Below are 27125 nucleotides of genomic sequence, written 5' to 3'. Positions count from 1 at the left end.
TCAGATGGAGATGATGACCAGCCTGAAGGAGGACAAGGATGGTCCCAACCTAAAGAGGAGGAGATAGAAAGGAGCAGGGTCATGGCCACATCATTGGACCTAATCACACATGACTTAGTGATTTCTTACCTATAAAGACCCAGTAAAAAGTACTGTTAGCAAGGATTGCACCTGTATTGTAAATGCCATACACATCCAAATTGACTATAGAACGTAACTGTAATTCAGTGGTTTGGTATTAGTTTAATCCTTTTCATTGAACAATCTGATTTCTGCAGTCTTAAGTTACCGAACTCTAGTCTGAGTCTGAGGTTGTACAAACAGCTGCACCTCAGGGATGTCTACTTCCAGCCAAGATTCCAAGATGGAGTATTAGGGCCTGGGTTTACCTTCCTTCAAGGAACAACAACAAAAATAAATAAATAAATAAAAGTAAAAAATATATGAAACAATGATTTTCGAGACCTTAGGCATTAGGCAACAAAGGATAGTGATTTCTGAGAGACAGGAAGCAAGGTGAGCGCTGTGATTGCCCCAGCTCACTGACTTGAGAGCATTTCCCAGGCCATGGAGCATGGAGGGAGCAGCCCAGGCAGAACCCAGCAGGCTCCCTGAGTTGACCAGAGGGAGATGAGAGTTCAGAGAGAACAAAGCAGCTAGAGTTCACCCATCAGAGTATCAAAGAGGAAATTGCTGCACAGAGACAGAACTCCACAAATCTGCAGAGGCTTCCTTGAATATCCAGTAGACAACTGATAAACACACGTGTGTGAGTGAAGTACCCAAGACTTGGGAAAACAACCATCAGAAAGGATTAGAGGGAAGAATACTCGGCACTCACATAGGGGTGGAAATAGTGCATATTCCCAACAGCCAGTTAGGAAAACCTCATAATTCATGGGCCATTGGGTAGATTATTCAGAAGAGTCTTGCCTCAATAGTGGCAAATAATTATCCCTGAACTAAACTGCTCTGGTCCTTACTATCAAATCTTAAAAACAAGACCAAAAGAGACCAAGTTTTCAAGTAAATTAACTGCATCCCAGAACAAAGCTTAAAAGTATCTATAGGAATACAAAATATCCAGCAAACAACAAATTAAAATTAAGAATGTCTGATATCTAATCAAAAATTATCCTGCAAACAATAAACAGGAAAATATGATCCATAATAAAGAAAAAAATCAATTAAAACAAACCCAGAGCTGACACAGATGTTAAAATAAGCAGATAAGCCATTACTGTAGCTATATTGTTTTAAAAGTTAAGTAGAGATATGGAAAATATATAAAAGACCAAATTAAAACATATAAAGTTGCCAATACAATATCTGAAATGAAAAATACAAAGGATGAGATTAACAGCAGATGAGACATTGCAGAAGAAAAGGTTAATGAATTTACAGACAGCAATATAAACTATCAAAAATGAAACACAGAGGGGAAAAAAAATGAGCAGAGCATCGGTGAGCTTCAAATGGCCTGATATACGTGTAATTGGAATCCCCAAAGAAGAAGAGAGAAGGAAGAAAGAGGACATAAAAAATATTACAGGAAATAATGGCTGAAAATTTTACAAATGTAATAAAGACCATAAAATGACAGATCCAACCAAGCTGCTCAAGGAGTCCCAAGCACAAGAAACATGAACTAAACTATACCAACACATCATAATCAAATTGCTCAAAATCAGTAATGAAGAGAAAATCTTAAAAACAACCAGAGAAAAAAAGACGTTATGTACAAAGATAAGGATGACAGTGGATTTCTTGCAAGCAACAATGCCAGTGAAAAGACAATGGAACAACATCTTTAAAGCCCTGGGGGAAAAAAAAACAAACAAAAAAACTGAACCTGGCTGGGCCCAATCATGTACTCACTTGATTTTGGTTTGGTATCTAGCAGACACAACCTGTCCCAAAAAGAAACTTCCAGGTTACCAAAGATACTTCGCTTATAGCAGTTGTAAAACTGGAACCAGCATGGTTAATAAGAGTCGAGTCAGAGAGGAATTCTCACATAAAAAGTTCAATTGAATTGGCTCAACATAATCAGATCTACAGTAACTCAGGACATGCTGCCTTAATACTGTGTTCTTCCAGTCCTGTGCACAAGCAAGCATTCATAAACCTTGAGTCAAGGCTAGCACCACACACCGAGGCCACAGAATTAAGGGATTAGTTTGACTTCAGAAAACACTCCCAAAGGAACATGCAGTCATTTCAAACCCTAAAACACTTTTGTGGATGGGGTTAGAACTCCCTAGCCCTATCAATAACCGCAGCAGCTTTGTTTATTTTGTATCATTCCCCTTAGTGGAGAACACTGTTCTTAAATAATAAGCACTTGATGTTATAAATCCATCTGGCTTTTTTTTTTTTCTTCAGTTAGATACTTTTTAATCTCCAACTGTAAACCAGAAGCTGGAAGACAATTGAGATAAGAAAATAAATATGACTTGGTCCTTTCCCTTAGGAACCTTACTGTATAATAAACATGTAGACAAGAAGTTCAAAAAATCATGATAGATTCTGAGATAGAAATATGTTCATGGCCCAGGGGTATCTAAGGGGTCATTTGTATGAGGAAGGGGGTGACGGGCAAGGAAGCACACCTCCGATATCACCGGTTGAAACCTTAGATTTAATAATTCGGAGTTCATTTAAACACACTAGCAAAATTATTATTTAGGGGAATGCTAGCTACTATAACAGAGACTCCAAATATTCAAAGGGTCAAACAAGACAGAAGTTTATTTTTCATGATTTAACAGTTAAGGGCAGGTGTTCAAGGAGGGCAAATCCCTGCATGAGTTAATTCACCCAGACCGACAACTATTCCGCCATCTTCAATATGTGATTCCCAGGGCTACTCTGGGTGATCAGAACTCTGGTGGTACAGTGTTTAAGAGCTCCAGCAGCTAACCAAAAGGTCAGCAGTTTGAATCCCCCAGCTGCTCACTGGAAACCCTATGGGGCAGTTCTACTCTGTCCTATAGGGCCCCTATGAGTAGGAGTCAACTCATTGGCAACGAGTTTTATTATTGTGGTCACAATCCTGATAAGAAGGAAGCAGGAAGCAGAAAAGGAACACAAGTACACAGACAGAAATGCTCTCCTGTGAAAGTCAAGATTATGCCTATATGGTCATCCTGCAAGTCTGAGCTCAGCTCCTAGCCTCCAATGGTCATCCTGCAAGTCTGAGCTCAGCTTCTTGCCTCCAATAGACAAATGTTCAAAAACATCCTACTCCACCAAGAAATAAAGAATAATTTGTAAGCATAGGTGATCTAAATCCAGATTCAAGAAAAATAAAATTCTCTATCCTAAAGGGACAAACTTTTGCTAATGTAATCAATTTATATTAGTAAATAAAATATCTCCTATCTTAGTAAAAAGTCATTGTACTTGAGTTAAACTATCTTTGTGGCTTATACTTACAAGACTGAAAAGGCTCATCAATATGATCCTTCTAAAATCTGTCCCAAATACAAATTTCAAACTTCCCTCTCCCCACCACCAAAAGGAAGAAATTGCTTGCTTAAAAATCTCTAAAACTGGCATGATTTCTGCCTCCTTTTCTTTTCTCCAGAAGAATAAAAAAGCGGGGGAGGGGCATGGCATCAATGGAAAAATTTTCCGACTTGGTGTCTGGTAAACGAGGATAGGAAACTACTGAATTACTTTTATTTTCTTATGTGAAATAAGAAATTACTGAATCTTTTGTTTCTTAATGCAGTACCAGAAGGAACCCTGGTGGCACAACGGTTAAGCACTCAGCTGCTAACCCAAAGGTCCATAGTTCAAACCTACCAGCAAGCTCCATAGGAGAAAAAGACCTGGCAATCTGCTCCCATAAAGATTAAAAAACAATGAACAAAAAACCAAACCCACTGCCATGGAGTCAATTCTAACTTGTAGGTTACAGCCTAGAAATCCTATGGGGCAATTCTACACTGTCATATGGGGTCACTGTGGGTCAAAATCAACTTGGCAGCACACAACAGCAACGCAATACCAAAAGTGCAGAGCCTGTACTTCATGATCTCTGTCTTCCTTGGTTAGAGGTCAGGGGTATTAGGAGTTTCATTCTGAACCTGTCTTCTTGTTAGAGTCTCCCCTTCTCAACGGTATATGTACGCGGCACTGTCGGTAGGGAACATGCAGGGGTCTCAAAATATGATCTTCATCTAGTCTTATTCCCATACTGTGCAGTGCTTTTAATCTAACAGTGCCATATTCAGTTTCCCCAAAGGCATTTCTAAATGCCAGTTGCACATTGTGATGATGTCTCTAATATTTCATAATATTCACATTAAAAAAAAATATATTTGTATGTTCCAAAAGGTTCATTTTTAAAGACATGTATTTTCATTGAAAATTACTGATCCTGGAGATAGTTTGAGAGTTAGTGGGCAGGCATACTTGTTATTGTTTATTTATTGATTTGCTGCTTCTAGGACACTTTTACTTGAGCTTGACCTTCTTTATTTTTTCTTAAAACAAAAGCCCATTTCAATGCTTTTTCTCTTGGGAAATTCTCTTGCTTGGACATTCATGTTTTCAGTATTACGTGAACACATACAATAAAACTCAAGCTTTGCACGAACCTTAAATTTCACAACAACAACAACTGGGCTGCCATTATCTTAACCAAAATATTGATTTATTTACTTGAATTCTTTACTAAGATAAGAGAGTTCTTCATCAGTTCTCTTGATTAGAGATACCACTTGACAAATTTTAAAATAAAAACAAATAATCCTGTACTATAACTCTGAATTTAAAGAGCTGATAACTATATCCTAAGTCCATTACACAGTAAGCACAATGTTTGAAGGGCTTTGTGCCTACACGGTCCATCTGCTTCATAGATCCTGTTGCAGCCTCCAACCAAAGTACTTCCCTAACTAGATATTTTAAACCAAATTTGGTAATTCAGATAATAATCCACCCAAAAGAGAATAATGTGAGACATACAACAAAAGGCACATTTCGGAATATTCTGAACATTACTTTTATAGCAAACTGTCAGAAAAGTAAGATTGAATAAGTCAGCATGATGTTTAGGTAGTTTCTGCTCTCTAATCATGGAATGAGATGTCATGATAAATAATACGGTATCACAAATGGATTCAGAAGCAAACTTCAGAATCTCATCCCTCTGCAATAATACATACCAATGTATTCCTCATTTTGTAGCCGTAAGATTTTACGCACACTGTGACCCTGTCCACTACAAGATGCTAACATGCCTTCTGAAAGGTTCAGTTACGTTTGGAAGAGTTTGATTTTAAAATGCCTTTTTGCTTTATCATATCAAAAGGAACAGTGGGGAAATTGCTAATTTGATAAAGGAAGTCAATGGGAACTTGATAATTTAACAGAAAACCATTTAATAGCAGACTATGAGGAGTTGGTGGATCAGAGGTACAATTCTTGCCTTCCATACAGGAGACCCGGGTTTGATTTCCAGCCAGTGCACCTCCTGCACAGCCACCACCCGTCTTGTGTGTTGCTGTGAAGCTGAACAGTTTTCAGTGGACCTTCCAGACTAAGAGAGACTAGGAAGAAAGGCCTTCCAAAAAAATCAGGCAGTGTAAACTCTGTGAATCACAACAGAACATTTGTTTCGTTCCATCATGCTTGGGGTTGCCATGAGTCAGAGCCGACTGGATGACAGCTACCAACAACATACTTGTAAAGCAAGAGAACTTTTAAATTATGTAGATGTTAATCAACAGATTCTGAATTTTAGCACTATGATGGGTTCAGCCTCATAATAGAATATTCCATACTGACAAGAGAAAACTGTCTCTAGTTAGGAGGCCTGGTGGTGCAGTGGTTAAGCTCTTGGCTGCTAACTGGAGGGTTGACAGTTCAAACCCACCAGCTTCTCCTCCAGAGAAAGATGTGGCAGTCTGCTCCCGTAAAAATCAAAGCCTTGGAAACACTATGGGGCAGTTCTACTCTGTCCTGTAGGGTCGCTATGAGTCTGAAATGACTCGATGGCAACGAGTTTGGTTTTTTTGTTTGTTTTGTTTTTATCTCTAGTAATTGAGCCAGCTATTAGAACTTTGAAGAGAGAAAAACTAGGTAAGTGACAGTGTAAATCTCCACTTAGGAACATAAGTCAGCCTTAACTGAGTCACCTAAACCTAAACAGGGAGAAACTTTTAGGAAAACTTTAACTACCATCCTCCTCACAGTTGCGCTGGGCTTCCTAAAAGTCAAGCCCTAAGTATCCAAATTAAAACAAGGCAGCCTAGGCTGAAAAAGTTAAAAAGTTATTGACTTCACTTTGTTACCAAACCCTAATACATACAATGAGGAACGTCTCTGGACACAACCTAGCGCGCAAATAGCTTGACTTTCTTCATTTTTTGTAATTCGTTTTCATTTCATCTGAGTCTTCATTTTGCCTGATACAGACAAGAAAAAAAAAAACAATACAGACATTTCTAGGTAAACTTAATCAAATTCAGTAATTTCCTAATTACTTCATACTCCCTTTGCCACTGAAATTGGTGCTAAGACTCTCAATGGGTCTTACAGCTGTATTTCTGCAGAGGGGTTGGGGATAGGGTATCCCTTTCTCAGTCTAGAATCATCTCTATCCCATGCTGCCCTTTGTCTGGGACACACCTCTTCATCCTATTGGGTTCTCAGCAGGGAGCATAGTGATTGGAGACTGAACCATCTGCAGGTGCTTGCTTGGCCCACACCTGCCCTCTGGAACGTTCTGGAGCTTCCCTGAGATGCAACCAGCCACACCCTCTCACTCACCCAGCCAGACACCATCCTTGTCCATCGTTCTAATGGACATCCTACATCCTGGCCAGGAAACCACTCTGCAGCCCTCAGTCCTTAGCCCTTCCTCCTCTACTCACATATACCCCATCCACTCAAGACCCACAGAAACGCTCAGGGGCTCCCCATGCCACACGCAGGCTCCAGGTTACCCTCTCCCCTCTCAGGCAGCAAGCCATGTTGTCATCTCTGCTCTGTGGCCATCACTCCATGATGGCACAGGGGCTTCACTGACTCTCGCCGTATTCCACAAAGGGCAGCAGAGTTTCTGTCGACTATCAAATCTTACATCTTTGAGTGGACTTTATCATTAGCCTCTTCACACGTTGTTGTTGTTAGGTGCCATTGAGTCAGTTCCAACTCACAGTGACCCTCGGTACAACAGAATGAAACACTGCCTGGTCCTGCGCCATCCTCACAATTGTTGTTATGCTGGAGCCCATTGTTGCAGCTACTGTGTCAGTCATCACTGAGGGTCTTCCTCTTTTCCTCTTTTGCACTGACCTTCTCCTTTACCAAGGATGATGTCCTTCTCTAGGGACTGATCCCTCCTGACAACATGTCCAAAGTATATATGAGACATAGTCTTGCCATCTTGCTTCTAAGGAGCATTCTGGCTGTACTTCTTCCAAGACAGATTCGTTCGTCCTTTTGGCAGTCCATGGTATATTCAGTATTCTTCACCAACACAATTCAAAGGTATCCGTTCTTTGGTCTTCCTTATTCATCGTACAGCTTTCACATGCATATGAGGTGATTGAAAACACCATGGCTTGGGTCAGGCGCACCTTAGTCTTCAAGATGACATCACACATTCAGGGGCACTTATCCAGGGGCACTCAAGGTTCTGGTGGGGACCCCACAATGCTTTTTGCATCTCTCACTTCCTCTCCAAACTCTATGCCTTTTCTCCCTCACTTGGAGGCTCGGTATTGACTGTAAGGCGAGGGAAAATATTGTTCTGCCCGTTCTCATCCCCTTTCAGATGGTTTCCATCTTTCTCCTGGATCTGTGCATTTTAACCTTAAACCCTTAGAGTCTGCTGCTTTGTCCTCTGTCCCAAATGATGACCCCAAGCCTGTCTCCAGAAGGAGGGATGGGAAAGGAGAAGAAGAAGAAACAGTGGTTAATATCTCAAAATGTCCCGTCACCTGCAAATATAAGTCATCCTTTCTTGACACAAACCTTTTCTCTATGTCACTCAAGTTATATGTAACTTCTTGTATGAGGTATACTAAATCCTAACAAGTTCTTCTTAAAGCTCGTGATTGAAATGTCCAGTGGCTCCATTAGCAGTGCTCAAAACATCTTTAACTCAGAGGGGTGCCAAATGGGTTACTTTAGGACCAAAACAATAAAATGAATTATTAGACTAAGGTTAATTGATTAATTTGTAAGGGATTTTATCAACTCTAAGTACAGATGTTTATTATGTATCCATCTTTCTGAGAGATGGAACAGAATGGTGGTCAAGCACGTAGGCTCTGGGAGAGCATTTGCAGGCTGTGTGACCTCACTGTGCTTCCGTTTTCTCATCTGTAAAATGGGAATGACAGTCCTATCTACCAAAAAGAGTTGATATGAGAATTAAAAGAATTAATAAATGTAAAAAAATTAGAACAGTGATTAGCACATAGCAAGTGTTAGGTTAGGTAAATGTTAGCTGGGATTATTTTGAGGGTTCATAAGCCTCCTGAAACCCTCATTGTGAAAGCCAGGAACAGTTGGGATCATGGTTCTGTGGTCTTCTTCTCCTGGCCAGATCCTCCTCCTCTTCCTCCTCCTCCTCCTCCCATCTCCTCCTCCTCTTCCCCCATCTACTCCTCCTCCCTCTCCTCCTCTCCTTCCACCTTCTCCTGCTCTTTCTTCTCCTCCTTTTGAATGACCAAGCATCCTGTCTTTAGCCCATGGACCATTCTTCTGAAGGGCATGCTGGTCGGTACCTGGCTTGTCCCTCCCCTCTGCACTGATATGCTAGGGCATGGTACCCTCATTCAGCTTGCAAGAGCCCAAGGTTTGTTGAAAAGACTCCCACCTCACTTCTCCTTTGGAAGAACTGCATATGAGCCTCTGGATTTCTATGTTGAGTGTACCTGTGAAATGTTCTCCATTTCCTGAATACCCTAGTCCATACCATGCCTTCCTCTCTCTAAACTTTATCTTTCTTTGAACTCCTTTCTGGGTTCCACGTGGGTATCACATGTGGCCTGATTCACATAACCTACCCCAGGATTGGTAGACTGCTCCATTAAAAAATACATCACCGTGCAGGTAAAGAAAACAGTGGAAACTTGCAACATCTTTTGAATGAAATGTAAATAATTTATTCTGAGTTGTCATATACTGAGGTAGTATTGGAAATTTTCCATACACCACACACAAATACATACACACACCTAAAAGTTTCCCTTTGCTATGAATCAATAATTTAAATATCAAATCCACTGTCTAGTTATTCCTTTTAACTTAGGGAGAACATATCACTGTTAACCATTTCCTCATATTAAAAATGTGTATTGATAACTTGTATGCATTTTGGGCTATACATGGCCATTTATTGTTACTCTCAAGTCATTTCTCAGCTCATTATTCTCCAAACACCAAGTCTTCTTTCCATCCAGCGTGAAGGGGATATAATAGTTGGACTTCTAAGATGGAAAAATAAAGTCCTATCCTTCCCTTCATGGCTTATTCAGATGTGACCGGGTTCTTCTCTGTCTACGTTTGGAAAGATGGAGGGAGAGGGAGGGGCAATGTCTGGAAGACTGAGCACAGAGGATTACATGAGAGAGAAGATGATGGCAGAGGAGGAAATAGTGTCAACACCAACAAGAGAACCATTTGGAGTAACAGGAGCTGGAGTAGGGAAGCAGAACCTCTCTGGGCAGGTTATTCACCATCTTTGTGTTTCAGTTTCCTTGTTTATAGAATAAGAAGAAGAATGCTGGGGTTTGAAGAACTAAAAGAGGTTACAAATGTCGAAGCCAGTAGCTAGGGCTTGGAAAGAAGTGACTGGATGGAGGCCATCTTTAAGACTTATGCGTCAGCCTGCCTAAATTCCCAGGAATATTCCCAAGGCTCTTCAGAGGGTCAAGACTATCTCCCAGGTGTTAAAATGTGTTGTTGATATTCATCTTCCAATATGTAAACATTGACCCCACACTCTGAACTCTGCTCTCTTCCCTTTTCTAGATTCCTTCCTTAGTTTTAGGGAAGAACCCAACAATGCCAAGGCTGAGTAAGCTCAGGTTTCCATTCTCTTCTGGGCTAGGCACAGGGGGCGGGGAGGCAGATATGTAAAGAGAATATCCTGTTTTGGCATGTCAAGAGAGTGTTGGGAGTTACCATTTGGTATGGAGAGGAAGCACCTTCCTCCCTGGGAAGGGATGTCACATCCAGCCACCCAAGCTCCAATAAGCAATGCCCAAACCTCCAACGTTTATCTTTGCTTCCTGAGACTGGGGCTGGAATCTAGAGATAGTTTAGTGAGTTCTAGCTGCCTCCCCAGTATCTCAAGCTCTCTTGGGCTGGAGACACAAAGTTGGGACAGGAGAAGGTATTCGGCGTGAGTTGGTGGTGATGAGAAACGATGTGAATGTGACTTCTGATGTAGGATGGGATGAAGTTGTTTGTTTTTTTTTAATCTCATATTTCATGCAGGGCTGGGCTGAGGATGTGGCAGGCATGGCGTATGCCCTACGGTCACTGCCAGAGGGGGCTCCCTGCCTGCCACAGGTGAGAGCCAGCTCTGGGATGTCTGCCCTACGGGGAAGGGGAGGTGGAGAGGGCCAGTGGGGGAGGGGTGGGAGGGCTCCGCTCCACCAGAGGTGGTCCCAGGAGGACCTGGCCATAGACCCCAAAACCTCATTTCATGAGTGTAATTTTCTTAGATCGTAAATGAAATTGCAATAGATTAAACCCTTACATTCGTTGATTTTTATACCGCACCCTCTTCTCTGAACACTACATGAGCGTATAAAGCGTACCTAGCTGCATTCCATTAATCAAACCTGCGTGTTTCATCATCCTAATATTGCAATTCCATTTTCGTATTAAGCATTAGTTGTGTTCTGTTAGGAGTCCCTGGGTGACGCAAAGGGTTAAGTGCTCAGCTGCTAACTGAAAGGTTGGTGGTTTGAAACTCCCCAAAAGCACCGTGGAAGAAATGCCTGGCAATCTACTTCTGAAAGCTCACAGCCATTGAAAACCCTGTGGAGCACAGTTCTACTCTGAAACACATAGGGTTGCCATGAGTTGGAATTGACTTGATGGCAACTGGTTTGTTTTTTTATTTTTTTGTTTTTTTGGTTTGTGTTCCATTAAGTTTGGCGATTGCCCACCCAAAACAAATGGCATATAGTCTTGATAAAATAAGAGATTGACTTATGACCCTGGACATGATACACTTTAATCTCAGTTTTTGACAAATGCTTGTAAAATTTGCATTCTGGATTTTCAGTGTCATATTCTCCTCTCCTCACCCCTGCCTTTCTCTGCCTCAGTTACTCTTTATTATTCCGTAAATGACTGAACGACAAATCTCCCACAACTTATTTCCACGTCCTGACTCCAAATTCAAATCTCTTTTTTAAAAAATCACCCACACTCAGCCTTTTCTCATTGCCTACTTTCTCAGGGTTATTTTTAAATATTATTTTATGCCTCTTAATGTAAATAGCCGATCCTTTCTTCCCCAAATCTCCATATCTTAAAAGATCAAGTATACCGATCACGTTCAGTGGCTTTCAAGTTGAAGTACTGAAAGCACTGGCCCGAGAGAAGCTAACCGTGGTTACTTGATTAACTCTGAAGCCTGTGTCATAGGATAAGGCAGAAAATAAAGTTAAAAATTTTAAATATACATCTAACATATTCAACCTCTTCTACAACTACCGGTAGCCATAGAGTCGATTCCAACTCACAGAGACCCCATGTGTATCAAAGTAGAACTGTGCTCCATAGGGTTGTCAGTGGCTGATTTTTCAGAAGTAGATCATCAGGCCTTTCTTCCGAGGCACCTCTGGGTGGACTTGAACCTCCACCTTTTCAGTTAGGAGCCGAACGCATTAACCATGTGTACCACCCAGGAACTCAGTCTACAACTTGGTCTTGGTAATTCAACCTTTTTGGCTCCTATAAACAACAATCTAAAAACCCACTTACGCACTATTTACTTATAGGATTTCTTGCCTCCGCTTCTAACGTCCTTTGCCTCTTTCTGCAGTGGTCAGTGTACATCCGAGCTGCTGTTCGGAAAGAGAAAGGGCTGCCCATCCTTGTGGAGTTGCTGCGAATAGACAACGACCGCGTGGTGTGCGCCGTGGCCACAGCCCTGCGCAACATGGCCTTGGACGTCAGAAATAAGGAGCTCATCGGTAAGGTTTACATTGGCTTAGTTTTGAAATGAAACTCTTTTCTTGCGGACTGCGTATGTTTTGAACTCGAATGCAAAACAGAAACAGTGTATTTACTAGAGGCCTTGTTTTTCCAGCTCTCCTTCTAGTTGAAGTCCAGTGCACTGATTTGTCTTGTAGAATTTAGAGGAAAATGGTGGGCAATGGGGTGTTTGTCAATATCACGAATCCTCGCAAATTAAAAATGCTCAGCACTCGCTGTGGTCGCCACAGACCTCTGCGTCTCTGTCAGACTGTTTGCTTCCTGCGCAGTGAACTGTGGAATACGATGGGATCCGTGTCACTCTTCTTCCCCTTTCCACTGTTACATTTACTTTGGATGAGACCATGTTGTCACTGTTGTTAGCTTCCGTCCAGTTGGCCCCCAATTCATGCTGACCCCATGCACGATGGAACAAAATGCTGCCTAGTCCTGTGCAATCCCCAGGATTGGTTTCGGATCAGACCATTGTATTCCACAGGGTTACCATTGGCTGATTTTTAGAAGTTGATCTCCAGGCCTTTCTTCCTAGTCCATCTGGAAGCTCTCCTGAAACCTGTTCAGCATCATAGCAACACGCAAGCGTCCACTGACAGATAGGTGATGTCTGCCCATGAGGTACCTTGGCCTGGAATTGATCCTGGGTCTCCAGCAGAGAAGGCAACAATTCCACCACTCAACCGCCATAAAATGAAAAAGCTAACCCTGTTGCCATTGAGTCGATTCTGACTCACAGAGCCACCATACTGGCCCTTTAATCCCATTTTTTCAAAAAATTATATCCCTTTAATTTGATATGCAAGAAATACAGAGATTCTTTTACTAATGAAGCATTAAAGAGGTAATACATTCATTTATTTATTCAAAAGGTATTTATTCATGACCTACTTCATTCTAGGCCTGTCATTATATCAATGAGCAAAATAGATAGAAAGCCTTCTTTGTGAAGTTTGCATTCAAGAGAGAGAAGTTGTACGATAAGCACAGATGAATCATGGTGTGTTAGAGAAGCACCATGGGAAAACAGAGCTGGATAAAGGAGACTGTAATTGGTGGGAAAGTATGGGGTTGCCATTTTAAAGGGGTGGTCAAGATTGGAGCTTTGTGGGAGGTAGCGTTTGAGCAAGAGTTAAAGGTTGGGAGGGAGCGTGCCATGTGGATAGTTGGAAGAACGTTCTAAGCTGCACATGTTTTGCTGGAGTGGGAGCAGGCCAGTGGTTTCAGCCTCCATGGAGCCTAGTATGCCTGGTGCAGAGTGAATGATGGGAGCCCAAGTCAGAGAGACTTGCTGGTACCTGCCTCACAAGGCTGATCGACACCTCACAAGGATGTGCCGCGGGAGCAGAGGGAACCTCCCAGCACAGTGTCCAGATTAGCAGATGATTCTGGTGAAGATGCAGGTCGGGTGCAACATGAGGTCTGGAAGCCTGGTTGTAGGTAGCAGGTGTTGATGGACGGCAGCTGGAGGCCAGGTAGCAGGCAGCTGTACCACCCACCATGGCAAAGGTTCAGGGTGATGAAGCCTCTGGGGGACCGGGAGAAATGAGGTGAGAGTAGGCACAGGGGCAAGATACCATTCCTGGGGAAAGTGGTATGGCTGGCATGGGTCTACATTTCATACACAAATTTTTCATAGATACATAGGTCTGCTTCTGCTCTCCCAATTCCTAAGCATGGTACACTAAGTCCTTTGTGCTCAGGGAACCAGACACTGTCTCTCCTGCCATTTCACAATACCCATCTTATCCTCCAATAAAAGCCAAACTATTCACAGGTCCCCAGCCATTTGTTTATTCACAGAAAAACCAGACTTCAAATCTGTGTCTACCACATGCAGTTATCTGTTATATTTACAGTACATTAAAAGGCATTGAAGTGCACTCACAATTTAATGTTTGTACTTAGTTTGAATTATGATATTGGTGAAGAATATTGAATTTACTGTGTACTGCCAGAAGAGCGAACAAATCTATCTTGGAAGAAGTAGAACCAGAATGCTCCTTAGAAGCAAGAATGGCGAAACTTTGTCTCACATTCTTTGGACGTGTTATCAGGAGGGATCAGTCCCTGGAGAAGGATATCATGCTTGGTAAAGTAGGGAGTCAACGAAAAAGAGGAAGACCCGCAACAAGATGGATTGACATGGTGGCTGCAACAATCAGCTCAAGCATAACAACAATTGTGAGGATGGCACAGGACCGGGCAGTGTTTTGTTCTGTTGTACACAGGGTCACTATGAGTGGGAACCGACTCGACGGCACCTAACAACAGCAAGACTTAGTTTGAATTTAATATTATTTATGGATTTTGTATATTTAAACTAGGTTGTTAGCTCAAAAGGTCAAGACAGCCTCTCCATATTCACTTTCTTTTTTCTTGTGCACCTGCTTCAGACAAGCCAATTCTGGAGCTGCTAATAAAATCCTATCCTTCCTCTGTAAGGTGGAGGAAAAATCAATAGCTAATCAGTCTATTGCCTGGATAGTAACTACTACGCGTTGTGTGTTTGTGTGTTTTATTTCTTTTGGTGGATTAAAATATAACAAAATACTGAACTATTGATTGGTTTTGTGGCTTCTAGTCATCCCTTCTTTCTTGAAAACTGGTTATCTCTGGTGCTGCGTGTCAGGCAGGAACATTTGGAGTTCCATACTGCCCATGTTAAGTTAAGCCTTTACTATCAAATGTCACCAGACAGGAAATGGGGCCAACCATTTTAAAATAGAAGTGAAAATATCTAAGTCGCGGGCATCAATAACTTTTTTCTTGAATGAGAAAAGCAGAATTTAATTACAAAGCCAACATTTTGTTTTATTTAGGAGAAAGAAGATCTGACTTTCGTTAACCCCTTCACTTTAAATATTGTATCTAAGTAATAATTTTTATCGGGAAATGCTATACAGATCCTTATATACTGAACAGAAAGCTGCAATGACTTTGAACCAAGAACAACAACAACAAAAAATTTTTAACCTGGACCTCAACTCTCACTCAAAGCATTGGTGACCTCATATGGTTTCTTTGCTTTAAAGTTGATCTGTATTCTGAGGACTCCCAAGTAGATGTCTCAGCTGCCAGCCAAAAGGTCGGCAGTTCAAATCCACCAGCTGCTCCTTGGAAACCCTGTGGGGCAGTTCTACTCTGTCCTTTAGGGTTGCTCAATGGCAGCCGACTCAATGGCAGCGTGTTTGGTTTTGTTTCTGGTTTGGTGTGAATTCCAGATCTTTGTGTTCAACTCTGTTGAGCGTGTCCACTTGGATATCTAATGGTCATCTCAAGCATGACATAGCTGAAACTGAATTCCTTATCTTCCCCCCAAACCTGAGCCATCTGCAGTCTTCCTCATGACAGCAGATGGCAGTTTGTCCTTGCAGTGCCCCAGGATAAACACCTTAGGGTCCTCCTCGGCTCCTCCCCTGCATATCCAGTCCGTCCACAGATCTGCTCTTCCTTTCACATTGTCCCAGAATCTGACACTTCTCATCATCTTCATTGCTTTACCCCAGTCCAAAACTCCCATCATCTCTCCACTGGGTAATTACCATAGCCTCCTCTCTGTTCTCTCTGCTTCTAGCTTCACCCCCTACCGTCTCCTCCCAATGCAGCAGCCAAAGGGTCTTGTTAAACCATTAGTCAAATCATGTTACTCCTCTACTCAGAACTCTCCAGTGGGTCCTCTTCTTGCTTGGTGTAAAATCACACCTGCTAGACAGATAGGGCTCTACCTGACCCAAGTCTCTGTTACTGCTCCAGCATCAGCTTCTCTTCCTCTTACCATTATTAACTTTGCTGAAGCCACTGGTTCACTGTGGTGCCTTTATCACACGTGGCACAAGTCTGCCTCAGGACCTTTGAACTTGCTGTTCTTTCTGCCTGTAGTCCTCTTCCTCCAGGTGTCCACGTGGTTCAATCCTTACTTTGCTCACGTGTTTACTCCAATGTTACTTTCCCAATAGAACCTTTTCTGGCCGTCCTTCTTAAAATTCCGACCCCCTGCTCCTTTCTCTGTTTTATTTTTCTCCACAGCACCGATCACCTTCTAACACATAATGTGTTACTGATCTGTCTTGTTTGTTGTCCGTCTTTCTCCTTGGGATGTAAGCTCCATGAGGACAGGAAGTTCTGTCTTGTTTGCTCAGGTTTACCCACATTCTTGAACAGTGTCAGACACATCAAACCAACAAAACCAAACCAGTTGCCATCGAGTCAATTCCAACTCGTAGAGACCCCATAGGACTGAGTAGAACTGCCCCGTAGGGTTTCCAAGGAGCGGCTGGTGGATTCAAACTGCCAACCTTTTGGTTAGCAACCAAGCTCTTAACCACTGCGCCACTAGGGATCCGCCTGACACATAACGAAAAAAAAAAAAAAAACCATTGCCATCAAGTCAATTCCAACTCATAGTGACCCTATAGGACAGAGTAGAACTGCCCCGTAGAGTTTCCAAGGAGCACCTGGTGGATTTGAACTGCTGTGACACATAGTAGGGATTTAAATGAACTAAAAGTTTTACTGTCTGACCATTATTTTAAAATAAACCCAAATTATCAAAACATCAAGGAATCAAATAAAGATTATCTTAAAAAAAGAATTTATGCTAATAAAGAAGATAAACAAGCTGTTTATTTCCTACTAAAAATAGCTAAAGGTATGCAGACACTAATAACTCAGAAGGAATCCAGTTTTTTTTTTCCATTATTGGTTCTAGGGTTTCAGTTTAAATCACAACTCTCCTTTGATCATTTGTTTATTTAGGGCGTGGGGGTGGGTTACACAGTGCACTTAAAGAATGGTTCGTATTCCTTGGACCCCATTATCAGGAAAACTCCAAATAAACTATTAAGCAATAATCACCTTACCCCATTTGGTCTAATGCGAATCATATAGTAGAACTAAAAGAATGTAGCTTGTTCTGCCTCTCCTTTGTCTTCCCTTTGGGCTATTTCCATGGTTCTATGTATGTCTCTGCGAACCGGTGATAAGTGTGCTTTAGATAGATCTTTATGTTCTTGATGACATGATGCTGTAGTCGAGGGTAATGCACATCCAGACATTTCTTTGAAATCTTCAAAAAATGTTACTTATCCTTCTGAGACAGGTGTTACTTAACCATTCAGAAAGGTTTTTTTTTTTTTTAGAAAAAAATAATAGCAATAATTAGCTTCAGTAAAAAGAGTGAACAAAATTTTGTCCTTAACAAGTTTAGCAAAATGCCATACATTTAAGCATATCAGTAGTTCCTGATGAAGATGATGTTGTTGTTAGGTGCTGTCAAGTCAGTTCCAACTCATAGCAACCCTATGTACATCAGAAGGAAACGCTGCCTGCTTCTGCACCATCCTTGCAATCATTATACTTGAGCCCATTATTGCAGCCACTGTGTCAATCCATCTCATTGAGGGTCTTCCTCGTTTTCATTGACCTTCTATTTATCAAGCACGATGTCCTTCTCCAGGGACTGGTCCCTCCTGATAACATGTCCAAAGTACATGAGACAAAGTCTCGCCATCCTTGCTTCTAATGAGCATTGTGGCTGTACTTCTTCCAAGACAGATTTGTTCCTTCTTCTGGCAGTCCATGGTATATTCAATATTCTTCGCCAAGACTGTAATTCAAAGGTGTCAATTCTTCTTTGGTCTTCCTAATTCAGTGTCCAAATTTTGTGTGCATATGAGATTGGAAATAGCATTGCTTAGGTTAGGCACACTTTCATCCTCAAAGGAACATCTCCGCTTCTTAACACTTTGAGAAGGTCTTTTGTAGCAGACTTGCCCAGTGCAGTATGTCATTTGATTTCTTGACTGCTGCTTACACGGGCATTGATTGTGAATCCAAGTAAAATGAAATCCTTGACAACTTCAGTATTTTCTCTGTTTATCATGATGTTGCTTACTGGTGCAGTTGTGAGGATTTTTGTTTTCTTTATGTTGATGTGTAATCCGTACTGTAGGCTGTAATCTTTGATCTTCATCAGTAAGTGCTTCAGTTCCTCTTCACTTTCAGCAAGCAAGATGGTAGGCATTTATTTTAGCCAAACCCCTCTTCTCTGCAAAAACACAAATGAACAAGAAACAACCACATTAACAACAACAACAAAAAAAAACACACACAAACTAGAGTCAGGAGCAACATCTACCCCTTGGCAAATACTGATCATGAACCCATTGCATCCCATCCTGGGAGAATAATCCCGATAAGAGGAATTTTATCATATGTGCTGTTTTGTTTTTCTGCATTTTCAGACAGAAAATCAAAAGACTGTATCAAAACAATTACTAAGTATAACGACACTGCAGGAAATCTCCTGAACGAGCAAGATTTTCTGTTCTATGAGTGCTTTGCCATCACACTCAAGGCCCTGTCCACGCTCATGCCAACCTGCTTCTCATCTCTAACTACTCCTTTTCATGAATTCTTCAGCAATACCAGTTCTTGTACCATCATTCTCACTTGCAACCCTTGGTCCAAGCTGTTTCCCTCCCTAATATGCTCTTGCATCTCCATGCACTTACTGACCTACCGAACTCAAACCAAACCTGTTGCCGTTTAGGTGATTCCAGCTCATAGCGACTCTATAGGATACAGTAGAAATGCCCCATAGGGCTTCTGTCATGGATTGAATTGTATCCCCCAAAAATGTCTGTTGGCTTGGCTGGGTCATGATTCCCAGTATTGTATGATTGTGTAATCTGATATGATTTCCTTATGTGTTGTAAACTCCATCACTATGATGAGGTTATATGTGATTTCCTTATGTGTTGTAAACTCTGTCACTATGATGAGGTTATACTGATGAGGTTTACAAGATTGGATAGTGTCTTAAGCCAGTCTCTTTTGAGATATAAAAGAGAGAAGCGAGCAGAAACATGTGGGAACCTCATACCACCAAGAAAGCAGTGCCAGGAGCAGGGTGCGTCCTTTGAACCTCAGGTTCCTGCGCAGAGAAGGTCCCAGACCAAGGAAGATTGATGACAAGGACCTCCCTCCAGAGCCAACAGAGAAAGCCTTCCCCTGGAGCTGATGCCCTGAACTTGGACTTGTAGCCTATTGGACTGTGAGAGAATAAATTTCTTTGTTAAAGCCATTCACTTGTGGTATTTCTGTTAGAGCAGCACTAGATGACTAAGACAGCTTCCAAGGAGCGGCTAGTGGATCCAAACTGCCGACTTTTTGGTTAGCAGCTGTAGCTCTTAACCACTGTGCCACCAGGGCTCTACTGACCTACCAGCCAGTGTCAAAGCCCAGCTCGGGGGTGGGGGTGGGGGCAGGGGCTTTCCTGGTAAAGCTTCCTCTTTGAACTCAGAGCTCAGGTGGTAGCACCTATTTGATAAGAAATCTTTTATCTTGGATTGCCATTGTGGAGTTTTAGTCTTATAATGTATTTTATACTGTTGTGTGCATTATGTCTTTCTCCAAGGAGATGATGAGCAGGGGTCAGGCGACATCTTTATTTTTATGTCCTGTAATGCCTAGCACTTTGCCGTGCCCACAGCAGGCACTCAGTACATATTTGCTGACTTAATTAACTGAGGAATGAATAACACACATTATTTATTCTGAAGAACAGATCTAGGGAAAGTTTATTGTTTGTTAGTTGCCACTGGATTAGTTCTGACTCATGGTGGTCCCATGTACAACAGAACAAAACATCACCTGGTACTGTTCTGTCTTCACGATCATTGGTATGCTTGAGTCCATTGTTGCGGCCACTGTGTATCTTGAGTGCATTCCAACCTAGGGGGCTCATCTTCCAGCTGTGTATCAATGTTCTGTTATAATCAATAGAGTTTTCATTGGCTAATTTTTGGAAGCAGATCACCAGCCCTTTCTTCCTAGTCTGTCTTAGTCTGGAAGCCCTACTGAAACCTTTACAGAATGGGAAACACTACTAGTATGTGAAATACTGGTGGCATAGCCTCCAGCATCATAGAACACACAAGCCACCACAGTATGACAGACTGACAGACAGGTGGTGAAGAGGTTTGGTGGGGATCCCATATAGACAGAGAAGGGGTACAGGGCTATGCTTGTTTCAGTCTCTCCTCAGCATCCAGGGAACACAGGAAAGACAAGTTATGTGCTCCTTCAAATCCAGGATTCCAGTCAAACCCCTTCTGCTGCCTCTATGGGAGAGGTTTGAGATTGGGAAGGAAAGAGTAACATCTTCTGTCTGTGACTTGCTCATTGCCCAAGGATTATGTTGGCAGAGCCGCCACACCCCTGCGGTTGCACTGGCAGAGCTGACAGAGCTCCCTCCCTTCGCCTCCCTGCTGGTAGCTGCTGCCACGCTCTCTGGCAGGCATGCTGTGAGCACCCCAAACTCACTGGCACCCTTCCTGAGGCTGAAGGGAAGAACTTAGTCATGGCATTGTGAACCTGGCCCTTCCCCGATTTTCCCTGGTCTTTTTCTTTTTTTGAATTGTGGTGAATTGTGTGTATATATATAACAACACATTTGTCATTTCAAGATGCTGTACATGTACTACTCAGTACAGAAATCCTCACAACTGGACCAATAAGCAACATCATGATAAACAAAGAAAAGATTGAAAGTTGTCAAGGATTTCATCTTACTTGGATCCATAATCAATGCCTGTGGAAGCAGCAGTCAAGAAATCAGATGATGTACTGCATTGGGCAAATCTGCTGAAAATACCACTTTAAAGTGTTCAAAAGCACAGATGTCACTTTGAGGACTAAGGTGCACCTGACCCAAGCCATGGTATTTTCAATCGCCTCATATGCATGTGAAAGCTGGACAATGAATGAGGAAGACTGCAGAAGAATTGATGACTTTGAATGATGGTGTTGGCAAAGAATTTGAATATAGCTTGGACTGCCAGAAGAATGAACAGATTTGTCTTGGAAGAAGTACAGCCAGAATGCTCCTTAGAAATGAGGATGTTGAGACTTCATCTTACATACTTTGGACATGTTATCAGGAGGGACCAGTCCCTGGAGAAGGGCATCATGCTTGGCAAAGTAGAAGGACAACGAAAAAGAGGAAGACCCTCAACGAGATGGATTGACACAGTAGCTCCAACAATGAGCTCAAACATAGCAATGATTGTGAGGATGGCGCAGGACCAGGCAGTGTTTCATTCTGTTGTACATAGGGTCGCCGTGAGTCAGAATCCACTCGATGGCACCTAACAACAACACAATTCAGTGACATTAATTACTTCCATCATGTTGTGCAACCATCACTACTGTCCATTTTCAAATTTTTCCATCCTCCTTAACAGAAGCCCAGTACACCCAAGCAAGGACTCCCCATTTCCCCCTCTCTCATGCCCATGGTACCCATCAATAGACTTAGGGGTCCTTTGCCTCATCCTTCTCTGTTTTGCCTGCTACTTCCCCTGTGTCCCTGGTATTAGACAAGAGTTGCCACTGAGAGCTTTCCTGTTTGTGTTTGGATGGTTGGCTCACCACACCTGGAATGATCTGTAAGAATCTTCCTTTGATTGATGCCCCTACACATTCATATTATATGATCCATTCTTCACATTTGGCTAACCTTATCCCTTTATCAACTAACTGATTGTTGGTCCAAGCTACTGGCCTCTTTCCCATTCCAACCTCAAAGGAACCTCCAGACACAATCCAGCTGTTCTCTGGGCCCAGGAAGGGGTCATTCCCAAACACCCGTGTCCTCCAGGAGATGCAAGAGAAAGGAGCCAGCCTCAGGGTGTACCTAGCACCCTAGCATCTCAGGCTTTGCTAGAGTAATTAATGGAATCATGAACAAAATAGGGGTAGTTTCTTGCCTGGAAGTTTGGTTTTTTGTGTTTTTTTTAAGCACAAAATCCATTGCTGTTTCTTTTCCCACACAGTGCTTATAAATTGCCCCTTTTCATTTATTGGGGTGAAGGGAGATGTGGGGAGGAGAGTGGGATGGGTGGGTGGGGTAGGGCCATCCCTTCCCAGCTTTTTTCTCTTGCCACAATCTGTTTTAAATATTCAGATAAAAGATTTTATCTGGCCACTCTGTGTATTTGTTTTTTATAGACAATGATTGCTGGTTATATTTAACCATTAACAAACCAGTTGCCGTTGAGTTGATTCTGACTCACATGAACCCCGTGTGTTGCAGAGTAGAACTATAGGGTTTTCTTGGCTGTAATCTTTATGGAATCAGATTGCTAGGCTGCTGGGTGGGTTCAAACTGCCTACCTTTAGATTGGCAGGTATCTTAGTTATCTAGTGCTGCTATAACAGAAATACCACAAGTAGGTGGTTTTAACCAACAGAAGTTCGTTTTCTTGCAGTGTATGAGGCTAAAAGTCCGAATTCAGGGCGCTGGTTCTGGGGGAAGCCTTTCTCTCTCTGTCAGCTTTGACGGAAGGTCCTTGTCTCTTTTCAGTTTCTCTTGGTGATCTTCATCTGGCCTGGCATCTGTCTTCCCCCTCCCTCCCTGCCTCCCTGCCACCTCTATCCTCCATTTGGTTTGTGCTTACTTGCTTTCTTATCTGCTTTTATATCTCAAGAGAGATTGACATAGCACACACCCTACATTCATACTGACTCATTAACATAACAAAGAAAACTCATTCCCAAATGGGATTATAACCACAGGTGTAGGCATTAAGATTTGCAACACATACTTTTGAGGGACACAAGTCAGTCTATAAGAGCAAGCAAGTGCAAACCATTTGCGCCACCCCGGGACCTTGAAGCATGTACCAGGACTTCACTGGGTGTATGTGTGATTGTTTTCTCAGCTCATACCAGTGGCTGGCCACGTGGGAGCACGGCTCTCGCAAGCCACTCATGACACTGTATGGTTTCCCTGCACCCAGGGAAAGACTTGAGGCTCCAGAAACCATCTCAGTGCAAACCGGGAAGGCCATATGTTATTTTTACTCCTGAGAATTTGCAAGCTTCACTTTATTATTGAGAAAATTGTAGAGACATACCTTCTCTGCTGTTCCAAACATGTTTCTTCATACCCAGGCAGATGTTGTTTTCATTAAAACACATGCCATTTCAATTAGTATTTTTAAAAGAAGCCTGATTTTCCAGACAAGGTGATGTGTGGGATCACCCTCTGCTGGCTCCCTCTAATAGCTTGATTTGACGAGCCACATTCTGCACAGAAGGAAAGCCGTGTGCTCTGGCTGAAACTTGGAATGTCTAGATTAGGTACCTGTATTGGACCAGCCATCTGCCAAGCCCCAGAGCCTAATCCAATGGACGCTGTTCCTCTTAGTGGAGCCTGGGATTCTCTGTTAATTAACTTCGGACACCTGTTGGAGAATTTTAGAGTCTGGGTCTACTAAATAAGAATTCCTTCGAAGGAGAGTTGTAAATAAATCAGAGAGCTGATTATTATTTTATGAAACAAGACCTAATTGTTCGCCCCTTGGAAATACTCCACTCGGGAAAATATTAAGAAATTTCAATCTTATTTAAATTCTTAACCTCTGCTTAAAGACCTCAGAAAATAGAGAAAAAGGAAAAAAAAAAACACCTAACTTTATTTTGACTGTTTAGGTATTCTTTTATGCCTGGCCAAACAGTTTTCCAGGCAAAGCTTTTGAGAAGATAAGGCCTGAGAAATGAAATAGCTCCCCTCAAACATCCCAAATCCCGAGAATCTAAAAATAGAAACAAGGATTTTAGCAGGATGATATTTTTAAATTGTATTTCTTTCTACATGCAGACTGTCATCTTCTCTCTTGGGGAAAAAATAGTTTTAATCATATGGAAAGGTTGTTATTTTTGCTCTCTAATCTGCTAAAATAATGGATTAAGAAATATCAAGGATTTAGTATTTCTCGTTTATGTTTGATCCTATTTATTATGCTGGATGTTGAGATTACAGGACAGGGTAGGCAAAGAGCTATAACTGGGGCTCAGCTAAAAAGAAGGGTGTCTGCTGGCACCATGTGATTTCAGTCTCCTCATATGCACAGGAAAGCTGGACAATGAAAAAGGAAGACAGAAGAATTGATGCATTCGACCCGTGATATGGGCGAAGGATATGGAATATACTGTGGACTGCCAGAAGACCCTGTCCTATAGGGTCACTGTGAGTCGGAATCGACTCGACAGCAGTGGGTTTTGGGTTTTGGAATATTTCAACATCAACGTTAGAGGTTATTCAATGTTCCAGATAGATCAAAGGATAAAAATGCCCGTGGTCCTCACCTTGAGGCTTGCACAGTTTAATTTACTAATCAGAAGGGAAATGGAAAGTGGTGATATTAAATTTTTTAATTGAGTATTAGCTGCGCAGACTAATGCTGCTTAGTGTCTGCAAGAAAGACAAATCATCTGAAGGGTGACCTTGTTACTCCTAAAAGATTGGAATGTAGATTGTGTGTAAGAGGTGCCCACAGGTCTCTCTCACCAGTAGTTGTTTATGGAGGGGGCCATCCTGTGTCCATCCCATGGAGGCTACTGCAGAGAGCAAGACTGCAACTCGCTCCTGTAGACCAGAGCTCCCTGGCAGTGTGCCATGAATGTGTCACAGGTGTGCTGGAATCTTCATGCCCTCATCCTCCAGGAGTCAGGGAGCACCTGAGTCTGCCCAAGCACCTGGACCTGTAGTCACCCACAGGGCACAGCCTCTTACCCCAGGACACATTACCGGGATTACCATGTTCTATATATGACCCATCTGTCAGTTTGCCATTCTGTGATGGCTTACGTGTTGCTATGATGCTGGAAGCTAATACACCAGTATTTCAAATACCAGCAGGGCCACCCGTGATGGACAGGTTTCAGAGGAGCTTCCAGACTAAGGTGGCCTAGGAAGAAAGGCCTGACCATCTACTTTGAAAAATTAGCCAATGCAAACCCTATGGATCACAACAGAACATTGTCTGATACGGTACTAGCAGGTAAGCTCCCTAGGTTGGAAGGCACTCAGAATACACAGTAGCTTCAACAATGGACTCAAGCATACCAACGATCGTGAAGATGGCACAGGACCAGGCAGCGTTTTACTGTGTTGCCCGTGGGTCACCAAGAATCAGTGCTCACTCAACAGCAGCTAACAACATTTGTTTTGATGAGGAAAAGACTGAGAAGTTCTGCCCAAGACAGGCCTCCCAGCTACACTTCCAAGACATCTTCACTGTGTTGCTCTGGCTCAAACTCAAGAGACTTAACTTTCAGGTCATCATCTCCTTTACTCCTCAAATCCTAACCCAAACACTGATTTTTCACCTGCCCTCTTTTCCAGTGGTAGTAATGGATAGAAACTTTGTTTTTTTCTTTCTTTATTCCTATGCGGCAGATCCTCCTGAAGCCTTGAATTCTCCCCACTCATACTTGCCTTTCAACTTCAGCCCAAAGCATGTCAAGTCCAGTTGACATCCCTGGCTTCCTAAAGGGCCTCTTCTCTTTGCTCCTCCCCACTGTTCCTGGTGCCCCTACCTGACATCACTGCTGTCACCCTGACCTTTGTAGAATTCTCCAATGAAAATATTCAGTGTTCCCCAGATATGAATAACACAACATAGAACTCCACTGCTTTTTTTATTTTTTTCAACAACACAGTTTTTACTAAGGCACCAAAGAGTCTTCATGATTCCACTACAATAAATATGTGTCTGTTCTACTCTTTCTCAGCCTTCGCACCAGCATTTGACGTGTTCATATCTCTTGGATTCTAGGATAAAACTTTTCTAGTTTTCTTCGTACTCTTTTCTTTCTCCATTTTTCTTGAGGAGGGGGAGCTCGGGGAATTGGGGAGCTTTTTCTCCTTCAGTCTTCCTTAAGGTTCTGTCCTGGGCCCTCTTCTCTTCATCTAGACACTGTATCTAAGACATGGCCTCTGTTTCATTTTTGGTTCCCTTCCTTTCCTCCTGCCAATCCAGGCTTGCATCTGGAATAATTTTCCTTCTGCCTGATGACTACCCGTCTGCATTCTCCCAGTACAGGCCTCCTGAAGAATGGTCTCTCAGCATTTTTCTGTCTAAAAATGTCTTTATTTTACCTTCATCCTTGAAGGATATATCTGCTGAACAGAATTCTAAGATGACATTTTTTTTTTTTTTAATTTCAGCGCTTTAAAGATTCCATTCCATTGTCTTATGGTTTCCACTGTTTCTGATAAGAAGACAGTTATTATTCTCATTGTCATTCCCCAAATGTATTATCTTTTTATGCTGGCTGCTTTTAAGATTCTTGGTCATTATTTTTTTCAAAAATTTCTTCTGCCCACTTCCCAGTTGCATCTCTTTCTAGGATTCTAATTACATCTGTGGTAGATGGTATGACATTGTCCCACTTGTCTTACCTGCGCTGTTCAGGTTGGGTCATTCTTCTCTTCTGCCTGTGCTTTAGTTTTGATCATTTCTAGTAACCTGTCTGCAAGTTCACTGGTCCTTTCTTGTGCTATTTTCAATCTGCTGTAAAGCCTGTCGTCTAGATTCATTGCTTCTGATATTGTATTTTCCAATTCTAGAACTCCTCCTTGGTTTTTTTATAGTTTTTGTTTTCTGCTGAATTTGTCCATTTTGTGCATGCGTATTTTTCATCTTTTCTGCTAGATAGTTTAACATATATCACAGATAAAGTCCTTATCTATTTTTTCTACCATCTGGATTATCTACTTATATTGACTGTCTTTTCTCTTAATTTTTGGTAGTATATTCCTAATTCCTTGCCTATCTTTTGATTTTTTTTTTTTTAATCGTGTAGCAGACACTTTTTTTTTTTTTAAAGATTAGTACAGGCAAAATCTGTGTCTTAGTCGTCCAGTGCTGCTATAACAGAAATACCACAAGTGGATGGTTTTAACGAAGAGAAGTTTATTTCCTCACAGTCAAAGTAGGCTAAAAGTCCAAATTCAGGGTGTCAGCTCCAGGGGAAGTCTCTCTCTCCCTGTCGGCCTTCTCATCAGTGTTCCCCCGGACTAGGAGCTTCTTGGCACAGGGACCCCTGTCCAAAGGACACACTCTGCTCCTGGC

General features: G+C 42.1%; 1 protein-coding gene across 2 annotated transcripts in view; it reads left to right on the top strand.

The window, feature by feature from the left end:
* Window positions 1-27125, top strand: part of CTNND2 (catenin delta 2) — a 993502-nt gene that overhangs the window by 829857 nt on the left and 136520 nt on the right. For both annotated transcript variants that reach the window (XM_004380288.2, XM_004380287.3), the window contains one exon: window positions 12032-12182. In XM_004380288.2, coding sequence (XP_004380345.1) covers window positions 12032-12182 — 151 coding nt within the window. The remainder of the gene's footprint in view (window positions 1-12031; window positions 12183-27125) is intronic.

The sequence above is a fragment of the Trichechus manatus genome, unplaced genomic scaffold, assembly GCF_000243295.1.
Source record: "Trichechus manatus latirostris isolate Lorelei unplaced genomic scaffold, TriManLat1.0 scaffold00072, whole genome shotgun sequence".
In the NCBI taxonomy this organism is placed as follows: domain Eukaryota; kingdom Metazoa; phylum Chordata; class Mammalia; order Sirenia; family Trichechidae; genus Trichechus; species Trichechus manatus.
The sequence above is the reverse complement of the archived record's forward strand: the minus strand, read 5'-3'. Positions and strand labels throughout refer to the sequence as shown.